At 43.6% G+C, this 13,795-nt stretch overlaps 1 protein-coding gene across 2 annotated transcripts in view; it reads right to left on the bottom strand.

The window, feature by feature from the left end:
• Positions 1–1,874: 1,874 nt before the first annotated feature.
• Positions 1,875–13,795, bottom strand: part of UBXN6 (UBX domain protein 6) — a 368,409-nt gene continuing 356,488 nt past the window's right edge. For both annotated transcript variants that reach the window (XM_044306514.1, XM_044306520.1), the window contains exon 11: positions 1,875–2,251. In XM_044306514.1, the coding sequence (XP_044162449.1) occupies positions 2,123–2,251 (129 nt within the window). In that variant the 3' untranslated portion in view covers positions 1,875–2,122. The remainder of the gene's footprint in view (positions 2,252–13,795) is intronic.

The raw sequence follows: 13,795 nt of genomic DNA, 5'->3' as shown, positions 1-13,795 counted from the left end.
CCACATTCTTATCAGTAAGATAAGGATTGAGCATTAATGAGTGTTGATAAGGTCAGAGAGCACAGATGAGCTCCCTGCCTGCCCAGAGGAAATTCATATCCTGCTAATAGAGAATCCCATTTTTACCTCATAATGAAATAATAATATAAAAAAATGCCCCAAAGGTGTACACAGCCTTTAAGTCATCATTACCTTTTCCAGGATAACCCTTTTAAGAGCTACGAGTAATAATATAAGAGCCAATCTAGAGTCAACGAAATAAGAGCCAATCTAGAGTATATAAATAATACCCCTCGTTCCCTGGGTAGTACACTGAGATTGCCCTCCAATAATTGCATATGGATTGCATTATGTATTTACGAGAATCTATTTGGATTTGGACCAATTGATCTGCAGACCAGAAAAGATCCCAAACCGGTTAATCAGATCTATGGCATGTGGGAGAGTGTGATCCAACCCTGTCCTCCAATCCAACTCCTTTGTATTGTGCATCCTGACACAGTCCGAGCGCAAAGGCTCCATCGCAAGAGCAAATAGTAGGCATCACCTCAAATTGTTTCATGAAGAAGCCTTAACATCCATCTAGCTAGCAGAGTCATTGCAAAACGAGGCTGAATATCTGCCCAAACCTGTTGAACACAGGGGCAGCAGAAAATGAGGTATAGCTAGCTAAACAATGAGATCTATATCACTCAAATTAAGGAGCCAAGCTAGTAATGCCCTAGAAGGGGCTCTTGGTGGTGGTGGTCTTGCTTGGACTCTGTGTGCCCGCTCTATCATATACACCATTAAATATATACCATACAGGAAAGGAGTCTTAAACCAGAGTTCAAGAAAAATAGCAATATCAGTGCCTTTGGCTTTCTCCGGGATTCCCAGGATTCACACATTGTCCCATGTGCTCTATTCTCCAAATCGATACACTTTTGGCGCCACAGCTTCACTGCATTTTCCACCAAAGTGAGGGGATGACAAATCCTCCAGGTCTGAGATGTGAGTCTTGGTTTGCCACACCTTGTCTCGTAACTACTGGACGTCGTGGCAGAGCAGCCCCAGATCCATTCGTACCTCTTCAAGTTTCCCAGTAAGTGAGGACTGACAATTATTGATCACCAGCAGCAGCTTGTCATAGTGTTTATTTAATACATAACTGTAAATTTTGTTTCTGTGGCAACTGCGTATATAGCTGAACTAAAGCAGATGCAGAGAAGGGCAACCAAGGCAATTAAGATAAAAAAGCCTCATTCACACGTCAGTGTTTTGGTCAGTGATTGTGAGCCAAAACCAGGATTGGATCCTCCACAGACATAAGGTATAAGGGAAAGATCTGCACCTGTTCTGTGTTTAGAGCTGTACCTGGTTTTGGCTCAAAATCACTGATGGAAATCACCAAAACACTGATGTGTGAAAGGGGCCTTAAGTGTAGTGGCTATTTTAAGGGATGCGTGAATCAACTTCCGATGAAACGTCCAAAGTCGATTCGCATAAAACTTAGTTCTAACACTGTAAGGAGCAGGAGCTCTGTACAGTATTAGAATTTATTAGCTCCTATGAGTAGAAGTTATTGCTTCACGAAGTCTCGCGAGACTTCGCGCAATAACTTCATCAATTAATTTGTACTGTAAGAAACCATTTCCCGAACTCTGGTTTGGTTCCAAATGGTACCTTGGGACCGAACCCGAGTTCTGGAAATGTTTTTTTTTAAAGTAAAAATTAATTTATGAAGCTATTGTGCGAAGTCTTGTGAGACTTCGCAAAGCATTTACTTTGGCTCATCTGAGCCAATACATTCTAATACTGTACGGAGATCCTGCTCCGTACAGTATTAGAACAAAGTTTTATGTGAATCAACTTTGGATGTTTAATTTGAAGTCGATTCGTTCATCCCCAGCTATTTTTATACTTTTGAAAGACACAAAATTGTCTAGAGAGGTCTATAAAAGTCGTTAAAGTTTTGTAGAACAATACACTTTATATACATATTTAGTGTTTTGTACACCAGTAGCTAAGAAATTCTTTATTAACTTTAGCATACAAATACAAATCTATTTACTAGCCAGGACAATAGATGGAAAAACTTCTTGCCAATTTTAAGCTTTCAGAACCGTTGTCGATCACATATCTATGTAAGAGTTTTTGCACTGGATAGCAAATCTTGTTTCAGTACACTCTCTGTTTTATATCCATTAGTAGCCTCAATATCAGCCAAGATTGCTTCATCCCAATGGAACGTTAACAATGCAGATGGAACCTGAAAATATTAATATTCATAAATATATATATATTATATAACTATCAACACGTTAATCTGATTACCTAGCTATAGAAAAGTTATGGCTATGCATGCATATGTTTTAATGTAGTTTTTGAAGCCAAATTAAGGATTGGATCATAAAAGTAAAGAAAGCAGGGGTTGTTTATGTTTTTTTAAAAAAATTTACAGACCCCACAGCATGGCGGGACCTGCAGTGGTGATCATACTTACCTGATCCTTGCAAGTGGCTTTTGGCTCCATCTCTGCTCAGCTGAATCTGCATGTCCTGGATCTCTCCATGTCAACATCCGGTTTGATGGGAGGCATGGGACTGTTAAAGCCAATGACTGGCTTTTGGCTGCAGTGGTCAAGTGCCCTGCGTCAACATCCAGTTTAATACAGGGCATATGACCTTTGCAGCCAAAGCCAGTAATTGGCTGCAACAGTCACGTGCCCCACATCAAACCAGATGTTGACGTGAGGAGACCTGGGACTTGCAGAGCTGTGATGGAACCAGAACCCAGTGGTGGGATCAGGTTAGGCTAGTTCCACACTTGCCGTAAACCTATCCAGCAACTGGATACTGTCATTCATTGACAGATCCCATCAACTATAATTTGATTTGGCTGGTTTCCAGCATGACTGTTGGGTTTCGGTTTGACAAGCAGCCTACCAGATACGTTTACTGCAGGTGTGGAACTTACCTACATATGATCACCTCCTATTGATATGCCATAACATTATAAGGATGGGTTCACACTAGCGTTAGGAATTCCATTATGGCTTTCCGTTATAACATTATCTCCATCTACCACCCTACTCGTGCTCCGATCTGTTAGCGACCTAAGATTAATAACCTCCATAATTTGTACGTCTCACTACTAATTTGTTTCCTGCTCCATGATATACATTTATGTCAATGGAGGGTGAACCTGAACACAAATTGCCATATACTTACAGCATAATGTATATAAGTGCTAAATAATGATTATACAGGTTCAAGGGCTGAGCTCCCGTCATCACCAGCAGCTGTCAGCTGTAAAATAGACCTGAAACCCTGCTGTAATAACAAGGGATCAGAGATAACTCTGATACTAGGTATTTAACTCCTGTGGTCAATAACAACTACAGCATCTAAGGGATTTGACACAGGGAATAGATTGTCATGGCAGTCAGGAGCATAATAAGGACTCCAGGTCTGCCATCTTTTATACACATTTTTGGGGACACAATACCAGAATATTTTTATGTTTAAAAAGGTATTTGTTATCACTGTTGTGAGTATACTGACTTGCAGAATAAAAGTTAATGTATTATTTACGCTGCACGGTGAATGGTGTAACATTTAAAATGCAAACAAAAGAAAAAATCCTGAAATTGATTCTTCCCCTATCATCCTAGAAAGAGACAATGAATGATCTCTCTGCATTCCGGCAGTGGTTATCTTCTGGGTGATTCTCGGAGGCTGGATGAAGACTTGTTTCCAGCAATGCTGCAATGCAATGAGATATGGCAGAGAAAAGCCTGCTGGATTCCTAGCACTAGTGTGAAACTGATCTAAATGATATGTACCCCAAAATGGTGCCACTCAAAAATACAAACTTATCTTGTGAAACATAAGCCTTTATACAGCCATATCAATAAAAAAAAATATAAAGGTTAAAGATTTTAAAATGAAACAATGAAAAAAAAAAACTACCAAAATTCCCAAGAGAGCTGTGTCATAAACACAATCTAATTAAGAAAAAATGGAGAGTCATGTATTATACCATGCAAAACAAGTTGTACATTTCTGTACAGGTCCTTCTAAAAAAATTAGCATATTGTGATAAAGTTCATTATTTTCTGTAATGTACTGATAAACATTAGACTTTCATATATTTTAGATTCATTACACACCAACTGAATTAGTTCAAGCCTTTTATTGTTTTAATATTGATGATTTTGGCATACAGCTCATGAAAACCCAAATTTCCTATCTAAAAAAATTAGCATATTTCATCCGACCAATAAAAGAAAAGTGTTTTTAATACAAAAAAGTCAACCTTCAAATAATTATGTTCAGTTATGCACTCAATACTTGGTCGGGAATCCTTTTGCAGAAATGACTGCTTCAATGCAGCGTGGCATGGAGGCAATCAGCCTGTGGCACTGCTGAGGTGTTATGGAGGCCCAGGATGCTTCGATAGCGGCCTTAAGCTCATCCAGAGTGTTGGGTCTTGCGTCTCTCAACTTTCTCTTCCCAATATCCCACAGATTCTCAATGGGGTTCAAGTCAGTAGAGTTGGCAGGCCAATTGAGCACAGTAATACCATGGTCAGTAAACCATTTACCAGTGGTTTTGGCACTGTGAGCAGGTGCCAGGTCGTGCTGAAAAATGAAATCTTCATCTCCATAAAGCTTTTCAGCAGATGGAAGCAGGAAGTGCTCCAAAATCTCCTGATAGCTAGCTGCATTGACCCTGCCCTTGATAAAACACAGTGGACCAACACCAGCAGCTGACATGGCACCCCAGACCATCACTGACTGTGGGTACTTGACACTGGACTTCAGGCATTTTGGCATTTCCCTCTCCCCAGTCTTCCTCCAGACTCTGGCACCTTGATTTCCGAATGACATGCAAAATTTGCTTTCATCCGAAAAAAGTACTTTGGACCACTGAGCAACAGTCCAGTGCTGCTTCTCTGTAGCCCAGGTCAGGCGCTTCTGCCGCTGTTTCTGGTTCAAAAGTGGCTTGACCTGGGGAATGCGGCACCTGTAGCCCATTTCCTGCACACGCCTGTACACGGTGGCTCTGGATGTTTCTACTCCAGACTCCGTCCACTGCTTCCGCAGGTCCCCCAAGGTCTGGAATCGGTCCTTCTCCATAATCTTCCTCAGGGTCCGGTCACCTCTTCTCGTTGTGCAGCGTTTTCTGCCACACTTTTCCCTTCCCACAGACTTCCCACTGAGGTGCCTTGATACGGCACTCAGGGAACAGCCTATTCGTTCAGAAATTTCTTTCGGTGTCTTACCCTCTTGCCTGAGTGTGACAATGATGGCCTTCTAGACAGCAGTCAGGTCGGCAGTCTTGCCCATGATTGCGGTTTTGAGTAATGAACCAGGCTGGGAGTTTTTAAAAGCCTCAGGAATCTTTTGCAGGTGTTTAGAGTTAATTAGTGTATTCAGATGATTAGGTTAATAGCTCGTTTAGAGAACCTTTTCATGATATGCTAATTTTTTGAGATAGGAATTTTGGGTTTTCATGAGCTGTATGCCAAAATCATCAATATTAAAACAATAAAAGGCTTGAACTACTTCAGTTGGTGTGTAATGAATCTAAAATATATGAAAGTCTAATGTTTATCAGTACATTACAGAAAATAATGAACTTTATCACAATATGCTAATTTTTTTAGAAGGACCTGTATACTACTAAAACAAACTAGAACCAGTTCACAACACATTTCCTATTCTGTGGAAGACATTATCTCATTTTTCCATTGTTGCAGACCCATATTTTTTTTTTTATATTGCCATTTGATGTACCTGTATGAGGCTTTATTTTTATTTAGTATTATCACCATTCTGAGGTACAGTTTTGGCATATATTTTAGGACAGAGGTCATACATGTGCTCTGCCCCTTTATACAATGTTTTGATATGGTTGGCAGCGGCTCCAGGGGGGGGTCAGAGACACTGGTATGGAGCACAGAAGCATCACGAAAAACCCATAGCCAATAACAGGCTGAGGTCAGGGCCACAAGATAGGGGATAACTAACTTACCAGTGCTGGTCTGACCAATTGGGCCTCCACTATCCTATGAAGAGGGGGTGTCCTATGTGTAACACCCCAGAGTGGCATAACCCCCTTTTGCACCCTCTACTATCTCCTACAGTTTATTCTGTGTCATCATGTGTATTTATTGCCTGGTCCTGCATGATGTGTATTTGTATTTCTGATTTAATGACTAGGTGGCAGCAAGCTTGGCAGAGCTAGTTTGCTTAGAGTGAAACCTTCTATCCATTCTAGCTCTCTCTAGAGAGGGAGGAGTTTTTGTTAGTGATGGCCAGTCTAGTTTACCCCCTGCTTGGGGAAGGCAGCAGGTGCTGGTCCCTGCTGGATTCCTGCAGAAGTGAGAATAGAGGAGCCCCTGCAAAGGGGACAGCTGTGATCCAGCCAGCAGAGTCTGTGAGCCAGCCTGTCTGCTCTGCTGGACCCAGAGGCCAGAGCTGAATGACTCCCGAGACAGGAAGAAAGTTCCCTGGATAAAGATAAAGATAGACTACAGCAAGCTAAGCTCAGCAGAAAGGAAACGTTTCTATTTAGTCCTGATAGCACAGCAGAGCTAAAGAGTGACAGATGTAGCATAGCCGAATGTGTTTGCCTGCCAGAATTAATGCCTGCTGGTAACCAAGTTCAAGTTGGAAGATTGTTCCCTGATGAAAGTTTATTCAAGTAAAGCTGTTAACAACTACCACACACGTCTGGACGTTTTATTTCATCATACCCTTCAACAACTCTCTTTTATTTTGCTGTGGACGACAATGCCTGGGGTTCCCGGATATCCAGGTAGGATCACCATGACACGTGCAAAGCCACAACACCTAAAAGGACACTCTAGGCTACCCTTACACCACTCTGGCATATCTACACTGACTACCACCTTCCACTAACACCATCTACTTAGGGGGACCCTGTCCCTCGTTGCTGAAATGCAACTGGCATCACAACAAAAACTCTTTCACCTTAAGGGACCGCTGTCCCACATCTATGCCCGATGCATATGTTCCTGTCCTGATGGAGCAGCAGGCCAAGAATGTGACCTGTTTCTTCATACATTCTCTATGGAACAAGCCTAACAATAGGTCATGATTTCCTGTTCTGTACAGGTAACTTCTCAGTATCTCTTGTCAGAAGCACTAGGACATACAGTGAAGAACAGGAGTATTTCTACAATGCGATTTTGCAAGTTCTCCCACTTAGAAATCATGAAAGGGTCTGAAATTCACATTGTAGGAGCATTCCCACTCCGAGAGACAGAATAAAAAATAAGGAAATCACATTGTATGATTTTTAAAGAATTTATTTGTCTTGCACAGCTGAACATAAGTATTTGTTGTTCAATTACTTTTATTAGTAAGATCTGAGAAATGATGTGATACAACATAAACAAACCTCGATTGCAGCTCGAGGCTGTGTACATAAATGAACATACAATCAAAAAGACTACATATTTGGGAGATGATGAACACTGTCAAGTTATATGACAAGCGGAGAGATTCAGCATCAGGTATATATGTGCAATGAAACCCCGACAGGGAACAACGAAACATAAATACAAGATGGTAGACACGTAAGGGGGAAGGAGGAGGGGGGGGGGGTAAGGATGATTCCTGACAAGCTATGTAGTGAAAGACGGTACCAATAAATACTGACTCCAATCCTGCTCAATGGTTAGAATTCCCTGGAGCTCTCTCACAAACTCCCAGGAGTCCTAAAAAATTATGTAGAGAAAAATGGTCCACTTAAGAACTGGCATCAACCCTGCTCAACCTTTGAACAAAATCCAAGGGGTCAAAAGTATTTGTTAGTATTGCCTGTATCTTCCGCTAAGAGCTCCTCCATTCTATGGATTTTCTCAAAGGTGTTGAGCCAGTCCTTAAAGTGAGGGGGAATAGTGGATTTCCAATATCTAGGTATGACCAGGCGAGCGGCTTGCACAAAGAATCTCAGGAGGCCCTTTTTTTAACGTGGAGATAGAACCAGGAAACATAGAAAACAACTCTCCCTCCAGGGTCCACCTGGTTGTACTACTGCTGACCTGGTCATAGAGGTCATTCAGGGACTTCCAGAAGGGTGCTAGTCTACTACAAGAACATAAGTATTTAAACACCTGAGAAACAGCAAGAATTCTGGCTCTCAAAAACCTGTTACTGTGCCTTTAAAAAGTCCACCTCTACTCCACTCATTAATCTAACTTAGTAGCATCTGTCTGAGCTCTTTAAAGATACCTATCCACCCCACAGTCAGTGAAAACAGAAAAAAGGAAGATAATCCAATCCTTTAGGGATCAAAAAATCACAAAGGGAAGGAAGTAAAAAGGACGCCGACAGTGGTGGGATAGTGATTTTTATGAATAATGGTTTTGGTTATCCTTTTATCCATTGATTATTTAATAACCTATTACTGTATTTCTATCGAGTGATCTGAACCTTTCACCTTAATATGATCACTTCTATACCTGTCTACCTTGGACTATTATTCTCCTCACATACTCCATTAGCCTCTACCTCTACCCCGAAACTTATAGTACTTTTTTCTAAAATTCTAGGAGTGGCACTCATTACTTATCTGTTTCTTTCTCTCCATATATTTATCCCTTGGTATTATATAGATAGGTTTGAGATCATCCGTAAAACCCTCGTTTCCGGATGACCCCCTCTTCTCTGAAAAATGGGTAAAAGTTAGTGATAAATATTCCTCTAGCCTTAATGAAAATACTGATTAACAAGCGTAAACGACTATGCTCTGAACTGGAAATCACACTCAAAATACTACTATATACTGAATCTAACAATAAACATTCCCACCACCCACTATTACGAAGAAGAAGAGAACTTATTTCTGAATATAATATTGTGAGGGATAAGTGCAATAAACTCCTTAGAGATTTATCTGACTAAAAGGAAAACAAAATTAGAACCTGGGAACGGGCACACCCTGGCTCTAATAACTCCCTCAGACTGGCAAGAAGCCGCATAACCACTGAATTTGTCTCTCACACTTATGCTGATTTTGTAAACATACCAAAAAGGGGACTCGCCTGTCACAACCAGACATCTGAGAAGCTCTGACAGATGCCTTTCAGAACCTCCTCCTTGAGCTTTCTTTGTTTTGGTTTTCAGTTCCTCATCTCGTTAGCCTCTCTCAGCTGTCATGTAGTTGGACTGATTGCATCCCTTTAAATTCCTCCCCATAATGCATTAGTGTGCGGTTAATACAACTTCCTGGAGTGTGTGTGCATGCTGATCCTATTTCCCAGTCTCCTACAAGTTAAGTGTTGTACATTCATTTGTGATTTTCTGTTTGCTGGATCCCAGGTGACCCTGTCTCCCTCCGTGTCTAGTGTAGGGAGCCGGTGGTCGTGTCCCCTCACTATTGTAGGGTGTTCAGGTGTTATATAGTCGAGGTACGAGGATATGCGATCATCCACCATTGGGGTGTTCGCATAGGCTGAGCAGTCAGGGAGAGTGCCAGGTCTTATGCAGGGGTCTCCCTTTTGTTCCTTAGTTTTGGATCCAGTGAGTCATATTTTCATTTTGCATTGTCTTGTTTCCTGTATACCTTCCGTGACATTATAAACCGCCAAAACAGTCTCAAGCATGGATCCGGTTTCACTTTTGACTGAACGCTTCCAGGGTCTTTCATTGGAGGAAGCTGATCTCCGTAAGACTCTTTCTCAGTTTCTAGTGACCGGTTCAGCTTGCGTTTATGGAGTTTGTTCTGAGCCTTAGGCCTCATGCACACGACAGTATTTTTTCACGGTCCGCAAAAACGGGGTCCGTAGGTCCGTGATCCGTGACCGTTTTTTCGTCCTTGGGTCTTCCTTGATTTTTGGAGGATCCACGGACATGAAAAAAAAGTCGTTTTGGTGTCCGCCTGGCCGTGCAGAGCCAAACGGATCCGTCCTGAATTACAATGCAAGTCAAAGGGGACGGATCCGTTTGACGTTGACACAATATGGTGCCATTTCAAACGGATCCGTCCCCATTGACTTTCAATGTAAAGTCTGGAGTCCCTTTTATACCATCGGATCAGAGTTTTCTCCAATCCGATGGTATATTTTAACTTGAAGCGTCCCCAACTCATTTCCGACAGTATATTCTAACACAGAGGCGTTCCCATGGTGATGGGGACGCTTCTAATTAGAATATACTACAAACTGTGTACATGACTGTCCCCTGCTGCCTGGCAGCACCCGATCTCTTACAGGTGGCCGTGATCAGCACAATTAACCCCTCAGGTGCCGCACCTGAAGGGGTTAATTGTACTATCATATCCCCCTGTAAGAGATCATGGCTGCCAGGCAGCAGGGGGCAGACCCCCCCCCTCCCCAGTTTGAATATCATTGGTGGCCAGTGCGGCCCCCCCCTCCCTCTATTGTAATAGGTTGGTGGCACAGTGTGCAGCCCCCCCTCCCTCTATTGTAATAATAGGTTGGTGGCACAGTGTGCGGCCCCCCGCCCCCCCCTCCTCCCTCTATTGTAATAATTTGTTGGTGGCACAGTGTGCGCCCCCCATCGGCCCCCCTCCCTCTATAGCATTAACAACATTGGTGGCCAGTGTGCGGCCTCCCATCTCCATCCCCCCCCCCCGATTATTGGTGGCAGCGGAGTTCTGATCGGAGTCCCAGTTTAATCGCTGGGGCTCCGATCGGTAACCATGGCAACCAGGACGCTACTGCAGCCCTGATTGCCATGGTTACTTAGCTATAGTACAATAGTAAAAGATTCATACTTACCTGGGAGCAGCGATGTCTGTGTCCGGCCGGGAGCTCCTCCCACTGGTAAGTGACAGTTCATTTAGCAATGCGCCGCACAGACCTGTCACTTACCAGTAGGTGGAGCCCCCTGCCGAAAACGAACATCGCAGCAGCCAGCAGGTAAGTATGAATCTTATACTATTGTACTATTGCTAAGTAACCATGGCAACCAGGACTGCAGTAGCGTCCTGGTTGCTATGGTTACCGATCGGAGCCCCAGCGATTAAACTGGGACTCCGATCGGAACTCCGCTGCCACCAATGATCGGGGGGGGGGGGGGGGAGATGGGAGGCCGCACACTGCCACCAATGTTGTTAATGCTATAGAAAGAGGGGGGGCCGATGGGGGGCGCACACTGTGCCACCAACAAATTATTACAAGAGAGGGAGGAAGGGGGGGGGGAGGGGGGCGCACACTGTGCCACCAACCTATTATTACAATAGAGGGAGGGAGGGGGGGCCGCACTGGCCACCAACCTATTATTACAATAGAGGGAGGGAGGGGGGGCCGCACTGGCCACCAATGGTATTCAAACTGGGGAGGGGGGGGTCTGCCCCCTGCCGCCTGGCAGCCCTGATCTCTTACAGGGGGATATAATAGTACAATTAACCCCTTCAGGTGCCGCACCTGAAGGGGTTAATTGTGCTGATCACGGTAAGAGATTGGGTGCTGCCAGGCAGCAGTCTTGTACACAGTTTGTAGTGTATTCTAACTAGAAGCGTCCCCATCACCATGGGAACGCCTCTGTGTTAGAATATACTGTCGGATATGAGTTTTCACAAAGTGAAAACTTAGATCTGAAAAAGCTTTTATGCAGACGGATCTTTAGATCCGTCTGTATGAAAGCAACCTACGGCCACGGATCACGGACACGGATGCCAATCTTGTGTGCATCTGTGTTCTTTCACGGACCCATTGACTTGAATGGGTCCGTGAACCGTTGTCCGTCCAAAAAATAGGACAGACAGGATACACGGATCACGGTCTCGGCTGCAAAACGGTGCATTTTCAGATTTTTCCACGGACCCATTGAAAGTCAATGGGTCCGCGAAAAAAAACTGAAGGCGGCACAACGACCACGGATGCACACAACGGTCGTGTGCATGAGGCCTTAGATCTCGCTCCCGGAGACGTTCTCCGGGGGTAGTGAGAATTTTGTGCGTTTCAGAGAGGCTTGCAAACTCCATTTTCGCCTTCTTCCCCATTCCTCTGGTGATGAGGGACGGAGGGTGGGGATCATTATATCGCTGCTGAGGGGTAACACTCAGTCGTGGGCCTTTTCGCTGCCGGTGGGGGCACGGCCCCTCCGTTCAGTGGATGAATTATTTTTAGCCCTGGGTCAGATATATGATGATCCGGATCGTGCTGCTTTGGCTGAGTCTAGACTACGTCTGTTATGCCATGGTAAACAATCCGCAGAGATATACTGCTCAGAATTTCGGAGATGGGCAGCTGATACTGGTTGGAATGATGCTGCACTCCGAAGTCAATTTTGCCATGGTCTTTCAGAGGGATTGAAAGATGCATTTGCCTTTCATGAGAGGCCTATCTCCTTGGACTCTGCTATGTCTCAGGCCGTTCGAATTGACAGGCGTCTTAGAGAGAGAGGAGAGATCTCTCCCTCCTGTCATACTCAGTCCCAGGACAGTGCAGCGGTCTCATTGTGTGCGCAGGGGTCTCAGTCGCTGTCAGCCCCTTCTGAGCAGGAGCCCATGCAGCTGGGGTTGATTGCCTCTGACAATAGAAGATTCAGCCCGCATGGGAAGGTTTGTTTTTGTTGTGGAGGTATAAATCATTTGGCAAATGTTTGTCCCTCTAGGAGATTCAGGCAGTTTTCTGGGAGTAATAAAAAAACAAAAAGGAAAAAATCTTTTAAAAATGTTCCATCTGTTACTATTGGCAGGGTTGAGGCGGAAATTGAAGGTTTTCCGTTTTCTTGTAGTTCCCGTTTTGTCCTGCCTGTGGCGCTAGAGAGCAAGAACATTTTTTTTTAGATTATTGTAGATAGTGGAGCAGCTGTCAATCTCATTGATAATCATTTTGCGATAACTCATGGTTTCCAGGTATGCACTTTGGGAAAGGATATTCCTGTTTTTGCTATTGATTCCGCTCCACTTTCTCAGAAATCATTAAAGGGCATAGTTCACAATATTCGTTTAATTGTGAGTGATGCTCATGTTGAGGATGTGTCATGTTTCGTCCTTACCGGATTACCTACTCCTCTTGTGTTGGGGCTACCCTGGCTCACTAAACATAACCCCACCATTGATTGGCAAGCGAGGCAAATAAATGGTTGGAGTGACTTTTGCAGAGAGAATTGCCTCACGACATCTGTTTCTGAGGTTTCTACTAAGACTGTACCACCTTTTCTCTCTGAATTTTTGGATGTCTTCTCTGAGAGTGGAGTTCAGGATTTGCCCCCGCACAGGGAGTACGATTGCCCTATTAATCTCATCCCAGGCGCCAAGCTGCCTAAATCTTGTTTATACAATCTTTCCCAACCTGAAAGGGTCGCTATGCGTGCTTATATCTCTGAGAGTCTGAGAAAAGGACACGTACGACCTTCGAAGTCACCTGTTGCCGCAGTTTTTTTCTTTGTAAAGAAAAAAGATGGTTCTTTAAGACCTTGTCTGGATTTCAGGGAGCTGAACAGTATCACTATTCGTAACCCTTATCTGCTTCCTCTGATCCCAGACCTGTTTAACCAGATTGTTGGGGCTAAAGTCTTTTCCAAATTAGATCTAAGAGGGGCATACAACCTGGTCAGGGTCAGAGAAGGAGACGAATGGAAGACGGCCTTCAATACCCATGAGGGCCATTTTGAGAATTTGGTTATGCCTTTTGGTTTGATGAATGCCCCAGCCGTTTTTTAAGCATTTCGTGAACAGCATTTTTTATCATTTAATGGGAAAATTTGTATTAGTGTATTTGGATGACATTTTGATTTTTTCTTCTGATTTCAAAACTCATAAGGAACACTTACGTCAGGTCTTGCTCATCCTGCAGGAGAATAAAT

Source organism: Bufo gargarizans, chromosome 1, assembly GCF_014858855.1.
Source record: "Bufo gargarizans isolate SCDJY-AF-19 chromosome 1, ASM1485885v1, whole genome shotgun sequence".
NCBI classification, from domain to species: domain Eukaryota; kingdom Metazoa; phylum Chordata; class Amphibia; order Anura; family Bufonidae; genus Bufo; species Bufo gargarizans.
Note: the sequence above shows the minus strand (reverse complement) of the source record. Positions and strands in the feature narration are given on the sequence as shown.